This window comes from Podarcis bocagei (assembly GCF_964188305.1).
Source record: "Podarcis bocagei genome assembly, chromosome: 7".
In the NCBI taxonomy this organism is placed as follows: Eukaryota; Metazoa; Chordata; class Lepidosauria; order Squamata; family Lacertidae; genus Podarcis; species Podarcis bocagei.
Window position 1 is genome coordinate 19,175,620 of NC_138132.1, and position 23,304 is coordinate 19,198,923.

A 23,304-nucleotide genomic window follows, 5' to 3' on the forward strand; every position below is an offset into this window, starting at 1 on the left:
TGCTTAGGTGGGAGCGTGGCCCTCAAGTCTGAAAAAAAGATTCAGCACCCTTAGCCTAACATGTTTTAGCATGGTATTTCTTCTCAATTAACACATGTAGTGTGATTTAAAAACCCATTGCTTTGATTTGATCCTCAATAGAGCCTTTTGGCGTATGGCAATTTAATAGACTCACACTGCCGTTTCCCTATGAAGTCCTGTCGCTCAAGGACTGCCATATTAAGGTCAGTTAACAATGTCCTGCAGAGTTTTGTGTTACTCAGATGTCTTGTCTGCTTAACGCCAGCAAAAATCGATTTGACAAATTTAACTTCCTAGTGCCATAAAAATACCTTTAAAAATTGGAATTATTTGTGCCTGCTAGAAGCTCTCTAAGGGGAGGCTAATTAAGTGGCACTATTCCTGTTCCTCTGCAATCTGAAGCATCTCTGTGAGACTGTAACACACCAGGTGCCTGAAAAGGCTAAATCCCAGGATTCTAATGAAAAAACACACCTCTTTGGCCTACAATTAGAAACGGTGTGTGTGTGTGAAATGATCTCTCAGGTGGCAGCAGCCAAAAGGAGAAATAAGTAAGTAATCACGAGCCAATTCCATGGGGTGGGACAGGAAGAGAAACAGAGGGAGGAAATAGCTGGTTGGTGAAAACAGCTGCAGTGGCAAGGGAGCGAGCTGCAGCTGGCAGGAGCAAAACACATGTATCAATTAGTCCTACTCTAATTCTTTAGAAAAATCTTTGGGGATCTCAACTTATGGCAAGACTTTTTAAAGTTCTCATGGTTTGGAAACGTTGCCTCAGTTGGAATGTGCTTTATCTTTTTGTGTAGATCAGAGGCGGCCAGCTTGTTTCAGGTCCATGGGCATTCTTGCATACCAGAGAAAGTGTTGAGACCTGTTTGCCCCCACAACCTATTAGGTTGGGTACAACCGTGCTTCTTCCAAGCCTAATTTCAGTCTGTGCAGGAAGGTGTGGCGTTTTGTAGAATCGTAAGAGTTGGAAGGGACGCCAAGGATCATCTAGTCAGACTCCCTGCAACGCGAGAATATGCAGCTGTCCCATACGGGGATTGAACCTGCAACCTTTTTAGCGTGTGGTTGGACACTAAATGTCGAAGATTTTTGTGTGTGCAGTTGTAAAGCTGATAACGTGGAGTTTGGTTTCTAAGAAACCAAAAAATCTGCACTTTTAGTCTACTATCTTGATTCAAAATGGCATCCAACTCTATCCATAGATGAAAACCTGCTCCTTGATCTCAGGAACCATCATGAAAAAGGTAGTTTATGGTATCTTCAGAGGTGTCCAAATGCAGAGATCGGACAAATTTCCAAATTACCGTATTTTTCGCCTCATAGGGCGCACCGGCCCATAAGGCGCACCTAGTTTTTTGGGGGGGAAATAAAGAAAAAAATATATTTCCCCCCCAGGCGCGAGGCTGGGGCAGGGAAAGCCCGAGCTTCCCCCGACCCCAGCCCCCGGAACAGGCTGCTCTGTGCAAGCCGGGGGAGGGCTCTCGCGGCTTGCGCGGAGCTACCCGAAGCCCGGGCACGACTGCTGAGCGCGCGGGGGCTTCGGGATAAGAGGCAACATTGCGCAAGCCGGGGGAGGGCTCCCGCGGCTTGCGCAGAGCTTCCTGAAGCCTGGAGAGCGAGAGAGGTCGGTGCGCACCGACCGCTCTCGCTATCCAGGCTTCAGCGAAATCTTGCATTCGCCCCATAGGACACACACACATTCCCCTTCATTTTTGGAGGGGAAAAAGTGCATCCTGTAGGGCGAAAAATAAGGTATTTAGCAGATTTTTATGAGAGATTTAAAGGAATGGTTATACGAATCACATTGTGCAAGATCAAGCCAATAGTAAGCACTTCTAGTGCCACAGAATGGAATGTGCTGACAGATAACATTCCCATTGAAATTGACGGGACTTAAAAGTGCTTTGCTTGCCCAGATCTTGTTCAAAAGCAGATTTAGGACAGCCAAAGGTTGTACCTTCTCATAAAATCTGTAATTAACTGATGGAATTTGCTTTTGAGAACTGTAGCAGCAGCAACTAGTTGAAACAGGTTTTTCTAAAGTACTGGACAAATCCAGGTTTATCAAGGGCTATAATTTCCTCTACGGCTGCATACATCAGCATCTCGAGCACAAGTTGTTATTTGGAGGGTGTTCAATGTTGGACAGGATTAAGTAGCCTCTAGCATTCAAGTCTACTCAAATCCCCTATTCTCTGAATATGGTGAAGTGACTGGGAAGAGCTCAAAATAGGAATTCTGCAGCAGAAGGGACGGTAACTCCAGACCACTGTGGGGGAAAGATCCTTTATTACATGTGCTCATCCACGGACATACACACACACCAGAAATTTACACAAATGAAAGCAGGGCTAAAGTTCACCTGATACAAGGCGAAAGCGGAAGCTACATCACATCAGGACGAGTATCAAAAACCTAGTTTCTACAAGCAAGAAAACACTTTGCTCCCATTTCAACACACTAATACAAACCTGGGGGGAGCCGCAGAAAAGACCCTTCCCTTCCCACTCCATTCCTCAAATATGTTGCAGAAACAAAGCCCAGCTTGAAGCACTGAAGAATGCTTGATCTCCAGCAAACAGCTGGTTCGTCAAATTGTGACTACTTTGGCTCACAGATAAGTACTGTAGGCTCCAAATCCATTGATAAACCACTGAAAAAAAGTTACAAGCAAGGAGGGAGAATTCTGTGGGTTATGAGGCCAGTCATTATCAAAATGCTTTTGAGTGGCTAGACTCTTCATGGATGCAACATGAGAATCCCATGTAGGTCTGCCAGACTGCATGGCAATCTTCATGCCAGCAGCTCTGAGGGAGGTATGGCAATGACAAGGGGACTCACCACACAATCAAGGCAAACTACATGGGCAACAGTGGGGCTTGCATGATGTGGAAGTGTTTGACAGCAACAGCTGCCTTGTACCTGCAACATACAGAGTTCACTTCAGTTTATAGGGCTGTTGGGTGTAGTGAGGAGCTAGGCTGTGGCAGAAGCCCTGAATTCCCCAAAGGTGTTCAAAGTCTGCCCTGCCACACAAAATGTATTGGGAGTGGTACAAGGTGACTTTTCAAGATTTCCCATACAAATTCTGACAGGATGAGCAGGGCAGGCCATCTCTCCAAATTAAGAGGCACCCCTCTGAACACAAAGCAAGGAGGGGAATCAGGGGGAAACATTATCTTGCCAATCATAAACTGATGGGAGGAGGGCATGGGAGACTGTCTGAGGAGTGGGGGAAGAGGTGAGGAAAAGGTGACTCAGATGCCTCAGACCAACCTGAGGCAGACTGGCGGGTATCATTTTCATCACAGGACCCTTCCCTTCTACATCCTATCAGAATGCTTATATGTACATACATTCCAAAGTCATGCCCACCCCCCCACCCCTTTTGAAAAGCTCTCAAGTTCCCTTCATGCTTTGTCCTTTCTCCAACTTATTCCTACGACATTAGTGGACAGAGGGCATTCTTTAAGCTGCAAAAAGGACCAAGCAAGATTTTGAAATTCCCCTTCTTCTCCCCGTTATGTATACACACACACAAAAAGTCAGATGATGTGAAGGGTTCTGCTCCAGTTAATGGTCTCCTTGCAGGGAAAGGCTGTGTAAAGGTCTTTTCATGCTCGGCAACTGCACTGTGATTTCTGAGTTCCTCTGGCCCATTTAGGCTTCCCCCGCTCGGCTTGGTAGATAACTAGGTCTTTGATTCTCTCAGTCTGTAAGGAAAACCAAGGACTCATCAGAAATGGTAAACAATTCCAGAAATGTAGAGCTGGCCAAATACATTCAGATGTTCAAAGCAGCAGGTGAAATGGTGGGCCCAGAAAACCATGATACCCTGTAGCTGACCATATGCTGTCCTTTAAAAATATTCCTAATCCTGGCACCTGAGATGGACAGCCTAATCCTTCATTATATGTATCATCTATCTATTACTTACGTGAATAAATACACTAGCCTAAGAGTTACACAGGCAAAACTGTGGTTTAATGTGAATGAGCTGGTGTGAATTTAATGTGATGTGCAAACCAGACTAATGCCTCTTTGGACCAAAATTTATTTATTTATTGCCCATTCTTCAATTAAGTCAGGGTAGCATCCATGAGTTTCTCCACTCCACCCTGCCTGTTTTATCCTAACAACCCTGTAAAATAGGTTATGATGATAGTGCCTGGCACAAGTTACCTAGAGAGCTTCATCGCCGAATTGAACCTGGGCCTCCCTGGCCCTAATCTAACACTCTAAACCTGCGTGTCCCCAATCTTTAGCCATCCAGATGTTGTGGAGACTCCAGCTCCCCTCAGCCCCAACCAGGAAGGCCAATGGCCTCGGGTGATGGGAGTGGTAGTCCAGAAATATCTGGAGAGTACTATCTGGGAAGATGGCTGCTCCATCCATTGTGACACACTGTCATCAGGTAATTTTGCACCCCGCCAAATTCTAAAACATATATATACCACAAGACCAGCCAACAACCAGGCTCTGATGATAGCTCCCAAAATCTGTTTTCCAGCTGCCAATTCCCTCCCTCCAGCCTTTGACACAGACCAGCACGGCTATTTTAAAGCTCTCAGGTATAAGGATGCTGATTACCAGTGTATTTGTATCAGCATTAAGAAAAAAAAACTAGGATACCATGTGGATCTCAAAACATCAGCACACGGAGGATAGCTGTCTTGGTTTGTTCTTCACAGACAACCATATTTTCTTAGCCTATGACCACCATACATGGGAAGCCCAGTTAAAGATTCAATGGCTACTCTTGTGGCTGAAAGTCAGTGAAGTTATACACTCACAAGTCAGTTAAACCTGTGCACACAGAGTTGTTCACATTTTCCATCTTAAAAAGTGGGTTGCCTCTGCAGCATGTAGCAGAAACTTCAAAAGATGCCTGTGTTTCCTTGGCTACTTTCACTGTGTAATAACGGATAAGGGGTTTCTGGTAGTCCCTAGGTATTTACTTCCCGCTTTGTCAGTCAAAATTCCTGTGCATCTCAAAGTCACATGCACAGTCCTTCTAAAATCTAGTTTTTAACATTTCATTAGATCATCACTGCCAGAAGCAGTAAATAGAGAGAACCCATAATGGCAACCAAGCATTCATAGGAGGAGCTCTTAACAGCTTGGCTCTTCACCATCTTGTGAAGTGCTGGGGAGAATTCAGCACACATGCAGGTCAAAAGGGTTGCTTAGAACCCATCCAATGCAGGTGCACTGCAATGTTACTACTAACAGACCCCGAAGAAAATTTAAGCAATGTACTGAATTAATAATAGTTGCTTCCTGCTACCTACCAATAACCAGTCCTGCTTGTCTGATTCAGTGACTTCAGCGGAGCCAACTCCTTGCTGAAGACCGTTGCCTTGCCCTTTCTGGGTAGGGCCGTCTCCCAGGCTCAGGGTGCAGAAACTGGTAGTCTTCTGCCAGGGCTACAGCCTCATCCCCATTTTCAGGGTGACGTTCCCGAACCCAGCGCTGGACATCCTCTGGGAGGAGGTTCAGGAACTGCTCGAGCACCAACTGCTCCACAATCTCCTCCTTGCTGCGGGCCTCTGGTTTCAACCACTGGAACAGCAGTTCCTGGAGTCGCTCATAGGCCACTTGGGGCCCTTCAGTCTCTTTGTAGGCAAAACCCCGGAAGCGTTTGCGCTGGTTCTCGGAGCCCACGTTCGGCAGGCATGGGATGGCTTGCTCCAACCTGGCACATCCTCCAGCCCGGCCAGCAGCCAGACTGCTATGAGCCTGCTGAGCCTCCCCAAAGAGATCTGGCAGGAGCATGGCCCTTCCTGGCTCTCTGGCCTCCTGGCAGACATCCGGCATTTCTTTAAAGATGTCATCATCACCATCATCATCCTCCATCATCCGCTTTGCCCCTTTCCCTTCTCCCAAGGGCAGCACTGGAACTGACACAGAAGCCTCTGCAGCAGGGGGCACCAAGGATTTTTCAGTTTTTGGTTTCTCTTCTTGTTTTGCCTGCAGCCTTGGGGCTTGACGCTGATCCGTAGGCTGCTGCGTCATCTCCGAATGTTCAGCTCCTCCTCCTGAACACTCACCAGCTGCTTTGGCCTCGCCTCTATCCAAGTCCTGATGCTCAGCCATGTTGGTGTTACCTGGATCCCTCTCCTTTGCAGGGTCACTGCAGGATGCATCTAGGCTCTGCTCATTCACCTTGGTGGCCATTTTCCACAACACGGCTGTTTGCCAACCCTGCAGCTATGCTAGGATGTTTGGTGAACAGAGTACCCGGTAGGTGCTGCTTTTTCTTTGCTTCAAGAAAACTCTGCAAAGGGCAAGGGGTGGAAGAAGAGAGAGAGCAATACAGACACAATTGATATTCAGGCTGTGCTTCAGCATCTGACTAAGACATATTCTGAAATCAAGGGACTTAATGTTAATCAAATTCATTGATTCCAATGGCATTACTTAAGAGTATGACTTAATGCAGGGAGGGAGAACCTTTTTCAGCTTCAAGGCCATATGTCCCCTATCAGTGGTGAGTGGGCCCCAGAGGCAAAATTGGACCAAGCAACCAGTGTAAATGCCACCTTTCTATAGTAGGCTAATTTCTACACACATCCCTTTCTGTCCTCCATCCAAGCAAGCAAGAGTCATTTTCAGAATGCAAAGACACATTCCATGCAGACAAAAACATTCAAGGAGGGTGTGAAGGCCAGTGGAATGTATGGCTAGGAGGAGCAGACTGATTCCTGGAGGGCTGCATAAGGCCCTGGTCCTGAGGTTCCTTATATGCTCATTTAGTCTGTATATTCGTTCCAACACATGGCCAGTTCTGGCCAGTTTAATTCATGTGAGAAAATAAAACAAAGTAAGATCTGATTACTCACACATGAGTGGAAAGGGAGGGCTTCCCTGAAATGGCTAAATTGGGGAGATGGGAGAAGTACCAGAACTCAGTGTGCATGAAGATGCTCCCAAGTTCAACTCCAAGCACCCCTATAGATGGAAAGGATTAGGCAGCAGGTGATGGAAAGATCTCTGCTCAAGCCTCTGAAGGGCAAATGGTTCTGTGCTATGGGCTAGATGCTGCTCCAGCACGCTCTCAAATGGGGAAAGCAGGCCCTTAACAAAGTAGATCTGAATTTGCTCCCCGTTTCAATAATGTGACCTAATCAGTGTGTGAGAGATCCCATTATACAGCAAAATCAGTCCAACAGTAAGATCATGGATTCCCCCTAATTTATTCTGCCCATCCCATCGGAAGATGGAAATTCTTACAAACTCAATAGAATGGATAAAATACCCCATCTTCAGAAGCCATTTACACAAAACATTACAGCCTAGGTAAGTTTCCTTAATAGTCTTCCAGTAGGGCTTATTCCCAAGTAAATGCACCTGCGATTCCAGCCTTTAATGTGACTTAAGGTCCTGCATACTGTATAGAGAATGAGCGCCATTGCCTGTCCTGCTTTTCCTCACGGGGGTTACAAAGAACGGCCTGCGCCTTTCCTCCCTGCGCCTTTTACGCACAACTGAAGCCAGATGTTCCACTGAGGTCAATGAAGTTTGCTCCTCAGCCACGAAGCTTAGGGTTGCAGCATTAAAATCACACACACACACACACACACACACACACACACACACAAAAGCACACGCGTGTTAGGAAGAGCGGCATTCTGAAGTGCTCCAAACCTAGACAGGAAACCGATTCCGTCCTCGCGTATGAAAAAATCGGGGAAAGCAAAAGTGAAAAACCCGACGCGGTTTCCGTTCCCTTTCTCGATTGGGAGCCCACGTAGGTTTTGCACGACGGGCCGCAGGCGCCCAAACTTATTGAAGCGTCGCTCCGGTGAGGACTGCTCGATTCGGATTCACTCCGCCTCAGTGAGAACAGCCTAATTCGGATTTACCCACCCCTGTTCCTTTAGCAACCAGAAGAGGAAAGTTTCAAAGGGAATGAAAGGAAGAAGCTGGTGCCAACTGCCCCCCTCCCCCCGCATCCCTTTTGTTTTGATCTGGGCAGCTGCGCGTACCTTCACCCAGCCGAGGCCTCCTTCCAACACTCTGGTCCCGCCTCCGGAAGTTTCCCAGGTACTTCCGGGAGAGAGAAAGCAAGAAAGAGCCAATCGCGACTGACGCTTTCTACGCCAAGAAGCCGAACGCGGGAAAGGGCCTTAGAGCTATGTACCTGCGAAGAACATTCAGGCTTTACTTGGACTGGTAAAAACAACAGGCTTTTGGCCATTTAAAAAAAGCGTGACGTGATCCATGACGTGGCCAGGAAGGCGGGGAAAGCTCCAGAACCCACAACTGGGCAATACGTACTTTGGTGGTTGTTGCGGCTCCCCATGAGAGCGTTCGGGGAAACAGACAAAGAAAGAGGGCAGGGCATCATGGAGATTCGGAGGGTAGAGCGGCATTTCCGTTTATACGATTTTTCCCTCATTACCCCGGAAATGACGCTCATTTGTAATTCTCAGCCCCACCCACCACGACGCTCCCACGTAGTTGGTGTTGTACAAGGGAAGTCAGTGCGGTAGGCAAGCTGTCTTTTAGGGAAGCCTGTCCCCCCCCCACCTCAACACTCCCACAACCCCAGCAGCTTGAAGGCCTCTGCAGTACTTTAATTAATTTATTTCCCAAAATTTGTAGACCGCTTGGTTCTTTTTTAAAAAGCAACAACCCTCGAAAGGGGTTTGCAAAAAGGCAAAACAGTAAAATCGAGAAAAAATCGCAACCATGCTTTAAAACATACAGAAGTTAAAATACTAAAACATTTAAATTATCTCAGCTTTCTAAGCATCTAGGTAGGCTTGTCTACACAGGATTTTTTTTTTTTTTTGCAGGCCCAAAAGGACAGTGAAGGCACTCGCTTGATCTCAATAGGCAGGGAGTTTCAAAGTGCAGGTGCTGCCACACTAAATGATTCTTACAATTGTGGGATGGGTATTATGTGGCACCTATAGTAGTGCCAATTCCACCAATTGAAGTGGGCACATGGGATAAACTGGTCCAAAATTGTTAAGGGCTTTATATGCTAATAGCAACATTCTGAACTTGGCCCAGTAACAAATCAGCAACCAGTGTAGATCTCTGAACATGGGTGTTATATGCTGACTAGGCCTTTTGTTGTCAGCAATTGTACTGCAGCATTGTGCACTAGCTGCAGCTAGGAGACATTGCAGGGCAGCTTCAACCTTTGGTAAACATTACAAGTTGGACATGAATGCTTGTGCCAAGAAATCCTTCAGTAGGAGGGTATTAGAACAGGTAGTTTCTCAGTAAAGTGGCAGCCCCATATATTGATCCCCCATGTCAGTTAAGCTTTGGCATATCCCATTCAAGGCTCCCCTCCTCACTGCAGGAAAATGTGACATTGGACCTACCAAGAAGGTTCATTTTCTGCAGGGAATGAAGGGGAACTCGCCCACCCGAAGAGATTTGAGTTTGATCTCCACTGCAAGCTTATTGCTTTTTTCTTGTCTTTTCTTGTTTGTTTTCTCTCTAATCAGCTCATTATTTTTTTAGTTTTCTCAATTCTGTTCTCTGGATCAGTTGTTTTTTGACCATTTGATCTCTGTAGGCTTGAGCTTGGATACCTTCAACTGGAGAGGTCGCTCTCCTGCTGCAAGGTAAGAACAGCTCTAATTTGCATATTCCTGCTTAGTAGAGTGCGTGAGAGGGCCAACCCATGCAAGGATCTCCTCCATTCCCTGCAGAAAAGGAACCTTCATGGTAGGTCTAATGTCATATTTTATTAATTTTAAACTCATTTATTAATTGATGTTTCTTGTAGATTATTAAATTATGGTAACTCTCTTTGGTTACCCACAAAATAAATGCTGCAATTCAATTATCTGCAGCTGTCGTTTATTTATACATTTTCTGGAGGAGTCCCAGGTTCAATTCCTGCTCCACACCATAACTCAATGAATTGCAAGTCGCAGGGTTGGGAAAGACTCTTACCCCAAAGCAATCCCATCAGCTAGAAAGACCAGTAGTCCAACTTCGCATAAGACAGCTACATCAGTTCAGATAGTGAAGGTGTGCTTAAGGTACTGAGATGTTGCCCGTGGGTCAATTCTCTCTCCCCCCACCCGTAAAACATAGCATAAGAAACTATCCATCGCCACCATGAAATTAAATATGTGTATTAGTTCACATCATCTCTCCTCCTCTCTCCACATCTGCCTTTTTTTGCTCATACCTTCAAGCTCTATGGTAAGAACCAGAGTCCATGGTTCTTTTTTTAACTTTCAAGGTATGAAAAATTGACTAAATGTAAAGACTAAACTAGACCATTTCACAGCCTTTGCCTAGTACAGTGTTCCCTCTGGAGGCAGTGTGCACCTTTGATTCAGGTACTTCTGACTTAAGGCCTGAACAGGAATCTGTGCCAATTGTCTCAACACCCATGCTATTTAGTGCCCACAGACAATATACAAAAACGTTCCCAGTTGCTTTATTTAGAGCTAAGCAGGAAAGAAACAGGTACTACAGTATAAAAACAAACAAATCCTAGAGTAACATTAGAAGGACAGTAATGACAGTCAACATTTGCACCACAGCAGGCAAAGAGCTTCAGCTCTAGAGCCTGCTGCAGTCTGAGCAACTTACATGATATGCTAAGGGTGGGGGTCAGGGACAAAAGAGAATGAATGTAGCAAGATTGGTTGTCTCAGACAATCAAGAGCTGAAGGAGCTTTTTCCTTTTAATTCAGGTCCTCATCCTAACGTCAATATTGCTGCTGAATTTCTTGATGCTCAATTTCTTGATGCTCAGCTTATGTTTCAGAAATGCTGAGGAGAGAGCAAAGTTAGTATCCAATTAAACGTTTTATATATATATTACATTCAGGAAATGAAAACTTACCACAGAAACTAACAGTAGAAATGATTTAAAGATTTTCCAGAAACCAATGTCACTTTCAACATTCCTCAACTGCTTCAATCTGTCCTCCATCTCCCAAAAGTATCCAATACCAGATATTCAGAAATTTGCTTTAACTTTTCATTAAGAAACAAGAGGAAACCAAACTGTTAAAAGAAGACTTCAGAGTCCTGACGGCTGTCTTTTTCATCTGGTACCTGGATAATTACTTCTAGAATGGAACTTTGGCCTGGTCTGCTCCCACACTGGTTGCCTTCCCCAAGCTCCAATGAAGCCATCCAGTTTGAGCAGACCAAGCAATCCTGTGAGGGCACTGTATTGGAGCAGGGATGAGGAACCTGGTGACCTCTAGATGTTATTGGACCATAGCTCCCACCATCGCCATGTTGGGTGGGGTGATGGGAATCCAACAGCTGGAAGGCCACAGGTATCCCAACCAGGCCAGTGCAGAACAGGGTGGGGCAGCCAGGTACACTTTTCCCAGGCTTTGGAGGGCTAAGCTGGTTGGGGGGACCCTCCAGGGAGCGACTGCTTTTCTGGTTGAGTTTATAACTTTAATCTAACAAGACTCCCACCCGAGGCCTCAGACAAGCTCTTCGCAGGCCTGATCCCAACCCTGATCTAGACCAAGAGAAAAGGGAACCGGTAAGCCCTCTTCAGGCTAGATTGCCTACATTTTACGAATTATTCAAACTTATCAGTATGGAGAGAGGCATGATAACAAGCGTTTGTTGCTGAAAAGGAAAAAATAAATGAGAAATGAGAGGTAGAAAACACGGAAATAACAGGTTGCTTTTAAACATGGATAGCAAAGAGAGGAGACTTACATTTCTCTCTCGCCATACTGGCCTGCTGGGAATTTCGGCAACATTCTGGGATGTGTTTGTTGCTGACAGTGACTTCCTGTTGCTGAGGATGTGCACAATAGTGCCAAGAGCCTCTGATAAGTCTTGTAAAGAGGTACCACTCAACCCATATAGCGTGGAAGCTGTACAAATGAACAAAATAAATATAACAACCCTCATTGATGAAGCCGTCAGTACGACTTCCAGGCAGCATTACCAACAATTCTTATTAGAACAGTGGTAGTTAACCTGTGGTCCTGCAGATGATGTTGGGATTACAGCTCCCACAAACACTGACCATTGGTTGTGCTGGCTGGCGGGGGGCACAGGTTGGCCACCCCCAAAACATTCCTTTCTGCCATCTTTCATTAGTCAACAATCTCTTTCTTTCTTTTTTGAAGTCTTATAATATACACCTCACACCCCTCCCTTTTTTTGTTGCACTAGCTATAAAACCCTAGAGTGAAAATCATTAAGTATAAAGTTCGTCGCTCTCAACTTCTATCTCTCATCTGTTATCATTCTAACTTTTATCTCTCCTTTTATCTGCTATTGTTCACCTCTCCCCTTCTGCCTGTTATTGTGCCACTCTCTATGTCTGGAATAATCACTGTCTACTCACCATTTGCCTCCCCTGCTTTAAATCCGTGTTCAAAACCCACTTCTGCAAAGCCTTTTCTAGATCATCATACCATGACATCATCTGTTCTTTGCTTGTGTTACAAGCTGTGCCATTTTTATTTAATTAAATTTAAATTTACATATACTATATCTAATACACACTCTGTATTAAATGTATATTCTGCTTTTCTATGCAAAGTGATGTGTGGATTATGCTGATTTATTAAATTTATATACTACCCTTCATCCACAGCTCACAGGGCGGTTTGCAACATATGAACACAATGGGGGTTCTCCCACTTCATGCCGTAGCATCTAGAAGCATCTGCTACATCACTCAGCATCAACACGTTGTTCACATGGCAGGTGCTCCTGGACATTATGACGGAAGGAGGCAGTGGGACTTGTCATGTGCGAGTCTTGTTTTCACTGGCATTCCCAAGAGCGGGCATTATACGGAACCCACCAATTCCATGCAGTCACAATATAGGTGCCTGAGGGCCCGAAAGGCAATCCATGGCACCACAATGCAACAGCCACTGTCTGCTCATGCCAACAGTTACCTTGGGTTAGTCGGAGCTCCTCACGCACAGTGTCCAGCTCAGCCTTCAATACGGTGCAACTGGCACATGGAGGTAGCATTCTGGAGCCTGGTGGCCCATCGTGGGTGGTGTCGCCACTGCCGTTTCCACTCCAGGGAGAGTGCAGCAACATCTCAATGCTGTCGCTGAGTGAAGGTCTATCTGCCTCCGGAGATATGTGACCATCATTCCCTGCTTGGGGGCAGGACGCATTGCCATCCTTGTCAAAGACCAGTTGAGATGGCCCAAGGCCAGCTGTTGCTTTCTGCTCACATGATGAATTAGAAGACAGCACCCCGTTCAGAGCCTCTGAAACCCTACCACTGCCCTCCATCTTAGCTTCCCCCTCAACCAGACTCTCTACAGCCACAACAACATTGTACCCGGAAACAGATCTTCCCCGCCCTTTCGCTTTCCCGGCTTGCTTTCCTGGTGCAGGGGTTGGTATTTGCTTAGCTTTCTCCCCAGCCTCAGATGTCTCCTCTGAGTTATCATTCAGCTTCCTTTGCTTTGTTGCTGCCTCTCCACGTTCTCCATCTTCTGTGGCCACAGTCCGTTCCCTTGGACCTGACTTTGGTCTCTTCCTCAGCCGAAGGTGTGCTTCTGTACCTGAAGGTGGAGAATAAGTTTATCTTGAGAGACCTGCCAAGATAGAAAAATAACAGATGGGCTTGTGGTTAAGGCCCTAGGCTGGGAATCAGAAGATCTGGGTTCCAGGCCCACAGATGCCACAGGGCTCCACTCACCCCTAGAGGATCAGGTTTCCTTATTTAACAGGTTTCTTAGGATACAAATAATCAGGAAGGGCCATGAATAATCATGAATACAGTCCTCTGAATGCAAAAGATGCTTGGCAGTCTTCCTCTACCACAAAAACTCCGAGGTGGGTTACCATTATTTCCATATTACAGATGATGAATGGAGACTGAGAAAAAGTGTATTCTCAAGGCCCACTCAATAAGGACACTTAATATATCACAATATCCTAAAGAGAACTCACACTCTGCATAGTAATGTATTTTATCCTTTGAAGTGTGGCATACCTTTTCCACCCAATGTATACAAAGAAACATACCCCTGCCACCCTTTCAACGAGCCTGAATAAAAATTCCCTTAAGGTGACTTGGAAGATCGTTTTTCTTCATGTTAAAAATCGTGACTGACAGGATCTCTTCCCCTGAAGATCAGATTGGCTAGTGAACATAATTTTGAAGCATGAAACAGGACACAGTCCTGGAGATTTCATCATAATAATTTGAGGCATTTTGAGAAATTGTTGTAATTATCATACAACCGTTGCTACAACTTATATTTGCATAGGTGCAAGATTTATACGATCTGAAGAGAAACCAGAGGATGTTCATATTACTTGCAGGCATGGCAATTTATAAATCCCTTTAATACCATTTTCATTGTTTTGGTGGTTCCTGTGGTTTCGTCTGCTATTTTGTTTGTTGACAGAAGACATGTAGGTGTGGGCTGAATTGTATTAATGCAGTGTAGGATTTGAATCACTAGATGTTAGTCCCATCCAACTCTACAAAAATTACCGTATTTTTTGCCCCATAAGACGCACCGGCCCATAAGACGCACCTAGATTTTAGGGGGGGAAATAAAGGAAAAAAAAATTATTTCCCCCCCAGGTGCGCTGCGCTAATCCAGAAGCTTGGGGCAAGCTGAGGTCAGCGCGCCCCAAGCTTCTGCGTGCCGGCAAGCAGTCCGCTGCCGCCCCAAGCCTCCCGCACCCGGCAGGAGGTCCCGCTGGGTGCGCGAGGCTTGGGGCGGCAGCGGACTGCTTGCGCGCACCTAGAAGCTTGGGGCATGCTGAGCTCAGCACGCCCCAAGCTTCTGCATGCCGGCAAGCAGTCCGCTGCCGCCCCAAGCCTCCCGCACCCGGCGGGACCTCCTGCCGGGTGCGGGAGGCTTGGGGCGGCAGCGGACTGCTTGCGCGCACCGAGAAGCTTGGGGCGGGCTGAGCTCAGCTGGCCCCAAGCTTCTAGGTGCGCGCAAGCAGTCCGCTGCCGCCCCAAGCCTCGCGCACCCAGCGGGACCTCCTGCCAGGTGCGGGAGGCTTGGGGCGGCAGCGGACTGCTTGCGCGCACCGAGAAGCTTGGGGCCAGCTGAGCTCAGCCCGCCCCAAGCTTCTAGGTGCGCGCAAGCAGTCCGCTGCCGCCCCAAGCCTCGCGCACCCGGTGGGACCTCCTGCCGGGTGCGCGAGGCTTGCAGACACTCGCCCGAAGCAGGGGGAGCCCTCCAGAGGGCTCCCCGTGCTTCGGGCGACAGGCTGCCGCCCCAAGCCTCGCGCACCCGGTCGGACCTCCTGCCGGGCGCGCGAGGCTTGCAGGCATTCGCCCCATAAGACGCACCCCGATTTCCCCTTCATTTTTGGAGGGGAAAAAGTGCGTCTTATGGGGCGAAAAATACGGTAATAAAAAAATTTTAAAGGGAAAAAGAATTACCAATCAAAGCGTCCTTACAACCATGATCCTGTATCTAGCAGTAGTTCCAATCATCCCAGTCTGAAGAGGGAAATATGGAAGGGTTGGAAATTCCACGCAAAACCACTTCTGCTGTCCTAAACATAAATAATTGGCCAAACCTATCTGTTCAGAGTCTACTATACTCTCTGGCCCCTGAGAAGGCAGCATAGTGTAGTCTCTTGTAGCATGAAGTGCTCAAAGGAGAATTCGGAGTAAATTTTATTTTAGAGCCCTTACGTTAAGCAGATGAAAGCAGGAGCAGGTTTACTGCCAAGCAATAGATGTAATTACTACGAGGAGTGGCAGGTGAGGGAGAAATGATGTCAGGCATTTCCTCAACACGTAATCCCATGAACCTGGAAAAGTAAGGGTGGAGTTCTATGGCCTAATGCAATCTAGGAAGGCATTCCTTACCAACTTTCCTAGGGTTCTCTTGACTGTCTTTGATGGAAGATGGTCTCCGAACCTCATCCAATTCTTCTTGGGGGGAATCTGCTACCATGTCATCGGATATCACCCGTGCCTGGAACAGTAAGAATGCCACATCTGCATTCATCACCTTCTGCTCAAGTTAACAGGCCCTTTAGTTTCACCAAAGATGTCGGTGTTGGTCCCCGTTATCTGTGAACCATGGATGATTTGAACTTGCTGTTTGTAACTGGAGAGCCAACTCATTCTAAATGTTCCTTAAAGACTGGATCCTACTGTATATACCCGAGTCCTAACAAGACTGAGTGTATCCTACTTACATGGATGTGTTGCTAAGAATCTGATGTTTTGTACTAATGAAATGTCTGTTGTTTCTAAAAAGCCAACTCTGCCATCATAGTTGTCTAGAAAAAGTTTGAATAGTCACACAGCAGGCCAGGTCTACCTTTCCCTTTTTGGCCAAGCAACACCCAAGATGATGTGAAGTGGGGAATAGATAAAGACAAGGCTTGGATGAAAGGCGCTTTACAGGCACTGACATTCAGCTGGTTGGTGATGCCTGCAAAGCCCCTTGCACAGTGCTTTCCAAACACCACAGACTATCAGCTGATTGCCAGTGCTTGGGAAGCAATGCACTCAAGGCTCCTCAAGCACCAACAATTTGCTTGGATTGTTGGGGCTTGGAAGTGCTGTGTGGTTCGATTGTCTACCTGCCAAACGTAGCCTGCCAGTAAGCAGAGATAAGGATCCAGATTACCATCTGAATCCAGTTCTGCACCCCTGCCATACAGTGTTAACCAAAAGCCAATAAACCCAAGGGAATAGCAGGCATGGTTTCCAGGAATCAGAAGACAGGCTTCTGTGCCTTGCAGAACATACTGTTCCTGCCTACTCAACCCCCAAACTGGCCCCGCCCTGCCACAAATCTCTGTCCCTTCCTTCTAAAAGCTGAGGGCTAGAATTCTTAGGTTTCTATCTGGTGTCCTTTGGCCAAGGAGAAACCTGTGTAAGGTCAGCTCCAAGCAAGAATCAGAAATAATCAGAAATATGATCCTACCTGATCCCTTTGCCTCTTGGACTCAAAGTGAAGCTGAAACCTCTCTGCCAGGGCCACAGCCTCCTTGCCGTTTTCTGGCTGACATTCACGTACCAAAGTCTGTATTTCGTCAGGCAAAATATTCAAAAACTGCTCAACAACCAGCAGCTCCATGATCTGCTCTTTGCTGCGGACATCTGGCCTCAGCCATTGATAGGAAAGTCCCCACAGGCACCTGTAAACCTCTTGGGGTCCCTGGGCTTCCTGGTAGCGGAACTGCCTGAAAGACTGACGCTGTGTCTCTAAGTCTATGTCCGTTTCCAGCGCTTTAGCACAATTGCTGCCGCAGAGTTGTTGGGTCTTGCTATGAAGTTGGCCTTTATCTTGCTGTCCAGAACTCTGGTAGGAATCACACAATGGATTCAAAACAGAGAGGTGTGCCTCTGGGTTATCACCCTTTCCTGTTGTCCCCATGTGCCCTGCAACAGGAGGAGGCCTCAGGGCCGTCAGCACCTCTTGGCATTGGTCTCCAGGAGACTGCTGAGATAGTAGCCATCTCAGTATCTCTTCAGCAGTCCAATACTGCACTTCAGGGGGCACTTTCACTGCTCCTCCAAGTGCCTCCTTCACAGGAAGTCTGGTTAAGCCCTTTCCTGCTACATCAGCTTGCATTATCTGTTCTAGCAAAGCCTGTAGCTGTGAGCCAGGGCCTGCAGCTGTTCCTGCTCCATTCTTTGTTGACACCTGCAAGGTGTGCAAAGCGTTGGGACAAGTGGTGGAGGTAGGACTGGCAGGAGGTCGCTGAGTCAGTGCTTGGACAAGCTCGGTTTGCTTCTGAAAAAGCTTCTCAAAGAGCTGGGCCTGGAACTCCCTATCCTCCCGGCGCATCTCCCTGTCATGCTGGATGAACTCTGCTAAACTCTGCTTCTCCTCTGCTTGGCTAGCAACCTGTCTCTGCATTCTCTGCACTTCCAGCTGATGGGAACGCCCATATTTCTGCCCAGTGCCCCTTGGGAAGCTTGACTGCCCATCTCCCTGAGCTTTTTGCTTCCGGGTTCGGAGGTGGGGACGTTGGTCAAGCATGGATATGAGATGTCTTGGTGCAGGCTGGGTCTCCATCACTATAGGAGAGGCCACATCTGTAAGGAAAGCAACAAAGCACAATGAATATCCAGAGAAATGCAACGGTGTGCATATACCCAGGATACATTCCACCTTAGTGACAGAGCATGCTGGTCCATAAGGAATGAGAGATGATTCAAACGTCCAAAAAAGCAACCACTACAATCCTCACAGGATTAAATCACTTCAGAATGCATGTTAAGAAACCAAGCTTTTGTACTCCTCTACATCAAATTTCCCTCCATGTGGAAAGTTAGCACCTATAGGGAAAGTACTTTAGCTTTTTGACCTGTGAGAGCATTCAGACACACAACACCCATGACCTACATGCTAGAGAGTTCTATGAAGAATGCATCACATGCTTTCTTCTGAATGCATGATTTGGCTTTCATTTGATTGTCATGTACCTTTTGCAGGATGAGTCCAAGGGCAGTGATCTAGGATATCTATTTAGAAAAACTAACTCCACTGTAACATTTTAAAATGTAAGCATATGCAGAATCACTTTTTAAAATGTGACCCCATGAGTGCAAAAAAGTTTCTGCTGGAACTGACCCTGAAATTGTGGGCGATGTGTAGGTGAAAACAGCTGTACTGCAGCTACCCAGATGACAAATTATGAAATTACGATGAAATTAGTACGACTTGCACCCACTTGGATGCATATGTACATATGGTGCTAAGAGCTCTTGACCTTTAAGAGACAATCTTAAAGTTCAAGATGAATCAACTGGACAAGGCTAACAAACTAGAAAGAGAGCGTGTTATTTATAATGGAGGATCTTGCAGTCCAAAGGGACGAAAGTGCTGCAATTCATTACCCTAGTTAGTGTCATAGTAATCTCTTGCATGGAAGACATTCATCTCGGACAGGTGCCCCAACTGTCCAAGTCTAAGCTATTTTTGGTCTGATTATGAAACAATAAAGTGCAATTTTGCTACAGGCAAAAAAGATTACGATACAAGGGGACAAAGACAGAACTTGAGAGGCATCTAGAAAGTCTTCTCAGGAGAGCAGAGGAGAAGCAAGCACTTGACAAATATGTGGGTGCCAAGAATATAGGGAAGTGCAGGTCAGAGGCCTTGAAGGCTAAATACCCAGTAAAAGGCTACAATTAAACAAATAATTCAAATCAAAGATGTCAGCCCCACCTGAGGTATCCTTCAGGAGGGGCTCTGCCGAAATAAACCAGGCAAAACAAACAATGGAGCTTACCAAGCTCAGGTGATATTTCATCTTCTGATTCCTCTTCTTTCACTTGAACTGGGATGACTTGGATCTCACCGAAGGCATCCTGAGACTCTGCCTGGGCATAGCTGAATTCATCAGTCCCTTGGCTTTCAGAGGCGGCAGTCTGCGACAACCAGTGCCCAGAGACCTGAGACCCCCACCGCTCACTGATGCTAGACTGGGTCCCCCAGGGCTCAGATATAGAAATGCCTTCCTGTCTGTCTGCAGAGATACTGGACCCCTCACCAGCTTCTGAGGGAAAGCCTGGTCTGCAGTTTATATACTGTGTCATTATCTGGTCGATCTCATCATAAAATGGACACTTGATGGGTGGTCGCCCAACTGAGTTGTTTTCTTTTGCTTTCCGGTAAGCCACTTTCAAGCCTTTCATTTTCTCCCGGCACTGGTCCCCGGTTCGGTAAATGCCCATTTCTGCAAGGCGCTGGGAAATGCCATCATACACTGCACGGTTCCTCCCATGAGAGCTAAGATCGTGAGTGACTGCCGCCTCGGTCCACAGGGCAAGGAGCACCTTGATGTGCTCTGCTGGCCAGCTGGCTGCCCGCTCTTGTGGTCTGTCACGCCTCATCATTACCAAGGAAAATCGAAGAGTTTTGTTGGCAGAAGACGCAAAAAGTCTGGCCTATGGAAGTCCATGCACCGGCAACCCAGATACAAAGAAAGGGAATTTAAATGCAAGGGATTTCAAGGTTCCCAATCTCCATGCAAGGAATGCCTCGTAGGTGATGCTTGACCCACCTCCATGTGTCATTTATACAGAGCTTCCTGCAGCCGCCAAACCCAGGAATCTGAACTCAGGGCAGCCACAATAGCTACATCCTTCCATTCATACTAGATGGAGTGGAATCAATCCAGGGCAGGTCACCAGCTCATAAGAAAATGCCATTAGAGTACTGTTTCTCCTGTAGGAAGGAAGCTAGGTTAACAACAACCCAAGGTTAATCCAGTAAGAAAGTCACTGGTTTGTATGTATACTCAGTTTCAGGAAAGTAGGGTATCTGTTTACACTAAATGTCAGCTAGTCTTATTCACCTGCTAAAACAACAGAAGATGCAGCTGTCACTAATGGATGTTGGAAATATCCTAGTTCCCCAGGTGCTTAAAAACATGGTGAAGATAAGAATTATGGCTAAATATTTGTTTTTCAACTTTCTTCCAAATACAGGGCAGTATACAAACGGACTTTCATTGTTCTAACTCCACAACCACACGGTGAGGTAGGTTAGGCTGAAAGATAGTGACTGGCCCATGGTCATCCAGCCGAAGTCTGACACTGTTCAGTTGTCTAAACACTCTTCATTTTTTAACCTGAAGAACGCACCTTTAATCTTAACCTTCAAAACACCATTAATCTTAAAATTGTGTTTGTTTTTAGCTTTTTATTTTGTTAACCCTGTATCCTTGTGTCTCTAGAGTGCAAAAGTAAGCTAATGATTTAGGCAACATGTTTCCAAGTCACAAGAAGTAAGCGTTCCAATTCATTCTATATTTATAAAACCTCCAGATGAGAACTATGTCCAGTTTTGGGCACCACATTTAAGAAGAATGCAGACAAATTGGAACAGGTTTAGAGTAGGACAACGAAGATAGTCAGAAATATGAAAAAGTCTTATGAGGAAAGGTTGAAAGAACAGACCATTTATTTTACCCTGGAGAAGGGTGTGGGTGTTTGTGTGTGCAATACTGCACTCTTCAAATACCTGAATGGCTGTGATGCAAAAGAAAAAACACTTGTCTCCTGCTACCCCAGAAGGAATAAATAGATGGCTTTAAGTTACAGAAGAACAGATTTCTGGGCAGATGGAGCTTTTCAACATGAGAAGGTAGCCCATCTAAGAAAAGGAAAACTCTGATCCTAAACCTCTGCTGCCTTGCGGGATATCTTCAGGAGAAAAAAAGTCTACGGGGTAAACCCTACACAAATTCGAAATACAATCCCCAAGACGGTTGGGTAGCGCCTTGTACACCTCCTTCCGGCAACTCCTACAGCCAAGCAGGTACCAAATGTATTGCTCTGCTTTCCTTTGGACCACATCAGTGAGGCCGTGAGGTGGGTCTTGTTGTCTGAGCAGCCTAGGACCTCCAAACACACTGCCCAGGCTTACGCCCTGGGGAGGTCACTATGGTGCTGCTTACACATAACAAGTTATCCGTCTCTGCAGCCACAGCAGGTGCTGTGATTTTCTAACTGTTTGACTTCCAGAGGTGCACTCCATTGTCTCTAGAGACAGACGGATGCCAACACAATTTGTTTGATAATAGAACCAATCAACCAAAGTGGGTCCCATGCTGGAAATCTTCAATCAGAAGATGAACAGCCATCTGTTCAGGCTGCAGAAATTTTCTGCAATAAAATGTGTGTGTGATCAGTAGGCATTGGACTAGTACAGCACTCTCCAATTACCTATTCTATTCTATTCCTGATTCTATTACTACAAAGGATAAGCTTAAGAGAAACCAATTCTACCATTTTGAAGAAAGAAACTAGCTGTGTATTGTGTGTAGTTCATTCTACCAATTTGAAGAAACCAGCTGTGCATTGGGTCCACCCCCACCACTCCCCAAAGCAATTTTTCTCCTCAGAAAAAAAAGTTGTTCTAGATGACCCAAAGGCCACCTCCAATTCTAATTCAGATGTCCAGATGTAGTGGAAGTACAAAAGACTTACTGGGTGGTTATTTTTGTTTGTTTGTTGTGTAAAAAGGAATTTTAGCAAATGCTTCTTTCCTTGTCTCTATGCAACAAGGTAGAGCTACCACAATTCCTACTTCTACATAAACAATTCAAGGCAAATGAGTTTTATTTGCCTTTGCATCTGGTCTCCACCCACCTTTCTGCTTCCATTTAAGAAGTGTGAGGTAAGGGAAACTCTTAAAGAATAAGGTTGCGATGCGACTGGTGCAATCTCCCTGATATTAGGGTGCAAGCCACTTGTGCGTTCAGACCTTCCCATCTGAAACCACTTGCTCCCTGAAGAACAAACCCCAAGATCTGTATCAGAGTGTTTTTTAACGTATGGTGTGGGTGTGAGCACTATCTCTCAGCCTAGCCTCCCTCGAAGGGTTGCTATGAGGAGAAAAATCAGGTCTGTATATGAAAAATACTGCACCCATCCTTGAGAAGGACAGAAATATAATAAGCAAAACTTACAAATCAATAAACCTAAGCTAGGAAAGCCAGCTTTTCACCTGGCTTGCGGAAAGGCTGAGCTGCAGCGATTAGCCAAGGGTCCTGTTTTAGCTCCAGACACTTAAGTTTAGGTTTATTAATTACATTATTATTGATAACAAATATTTATTATCACTATTATTATTATTATTTATTAGATTTATATACCTCCCTTCATCGTAAGATCTCAAGGGGGCTCACAGAACAAAATACAGGACAGAAACAAATAATTAAACAAAAATAATACCCTCCCTTCACACATGTATAGATCCCCCTGGACACCCCAACAACAACAACCCCTTTTGAAAACACGCCTTTCTTACTGCAATTATTTATATAGTCGTACATCTAGGAATGTATATATTACAAAATGCACTTTTTAAAAAGGGCCTGAAGCCCCCCGATTTCTCTAAACAGGCCGTTGAAAAGGGGCGGGAGAGATGCTCTCGGCTGAAGGGCAAACGGGTACCGTTCCCTAGGCAGGGAAGGAGCCCGCTAAGGCCAAGGAGCCCCCTTCACCCCCAGCCCTGGCGCCGCCCCTCGCCGCCGCCATTCCCCGAGGCAGGAATCACCTCAGGCGGCCTCCTTTCCCGCCGCCGGAGGGTGGACGAACTCGCCTCCCCCTCCCCCACCCGCTCCAGGGCACCGAAAACCACCTCCCTACCTACCTGCTGTTAAAGAACCACCATAAAGGGGAGGAGCCGCTCCGGCTGCGAGCCCGCCCACAGCCACAGCCAATAGGTGAGCCGGGTTCTTTCGGCTGTGAGGGGCAATCATTGACTCGTCGGCTTGTCACTCACACGGGCAAGAGGCGGGGCTCGGGGGTAGGATTAATCTCTCTTTCTCTCCCCCCTCCCCCGCCTCAACTCCACCGGCACCCATTTCTTGTCCCAG

General features: G+C 46.4%; 2 protein-coding genes across 6 annotated transcripts; both read right to left on the reverse strand.

The window, feature by feature from the left end:
- Positions 1-2,302: 2,302 nt before the first annotated feature.
- On the reverse strand, positions 2,303-8,170 carry LOC308592269 (uncharacterized protein). 3 transcript variants are annotated; one of them, XM_081203602.1, is made up of 3 exons: positions 8,019-8,170; positions 5,322-6,307; positions 2,303-3,743 (listed from the first exon to the last, which is right to left on the reverse strand). In XM_081203602.1, the coding sequence occupies exon 2, from the start codon at positions 6,205-6,207 to the stop codon at positions 5,356-5,358; it is 852 nt and encodes a 283-aa protein (XP_081059728.1). In that variant the 5' UTR covers positions 6,208-6,307; positions 8,019-8,170; the 3' UTR covers positions 2,303-3,743; positions 5,322-5,355. The 3 variants fall into 3 exon arrangements, with proteins under 3 accessions (XP_081059728.1, XP_081059729.1, XP_081059730.1); XM_081203603.1 differs by lacking the exon at positions 8,019-8,170 and adding an exon at positions 7,900-7,976; XM_081203604.1 differs by lacking the exon at positions 8,019-8,170 and adding an exon at positions 7,678-7,702.
- A 2,261-nt stretch (positions 8,171-10,431) lies between these two features.
- On the reverse strand, positions 10,432-23,202 carry LOC308592226 (uncharacterized protein). Of its 3 annotated transcripts, none has more exons than XM_081203513.1 (7): positions 23,079-23,160; positions 19,207-20,144; positions 16,890-18,007; positions 15,818-15,926; positions 12,906-13,532; positions 11,704-11,864; positions 10,432-10,785 (listed from the first exon to the last, which is right to left on the reverse strand). In XM_081203513.1, exons 2-7 carry the CDS (start codon positions 19,811-19,813, stop codon positions 10,777-10,779), a joined length of 2,631 nt encoding a protein of 876 aa, XP_081059639.1. In that variant the 5' UTR covers positions 19,814-20,144; positions 23,079-23,160; the 3' UTR covers positions 10,432-10,776. The 3 variants fall into 3 exon arrangements, with proteins under 3 accessions (XP_081059639.1, XP_081059640.1, XP_081059641.1); XM_081203514.1 differs by having other exon boundaries at positions 19,207-20,158; positions 23,079-23,095; XM_081203515.1 differs by lacking the exon at positions 19,207-20,144 and having other exon boundaries at positions 23,079-23,202.
- Positions 23,203-23,304: the final 102 nt, after the last annotated feature.

Coding starts and splice junctions, on each gene's coding strand:
- LOC308592269 (XM_081203602.1), bottom strand. CDS start 6,207: ATGGCCACCAAGGTGAATGAGCAGAGCCTAGATGCATCCTGCAGTGAC.
- LOC308592226 (XM_081203513.1), bottom strand. CDS start 19,813: ATGATGAGGCGTGACAGACCACAAGAGCGGGCAGCCAGCTGGCCAGCA. Junction 18,008..19,206: donor TGAAATATCACCTGAGCTTG/GTAAGCTCCATT, acceptor CTTTCCTTACAG/ATGTGGCCTCTCCTATAGTG. Junction 13,533..15,817: donor AGAGAACCCTAGGAAAGTTG/GTAAGGAATGCC, acceptor CTCCACCTTCAG/GTACAGAAGCACACCTTCGG.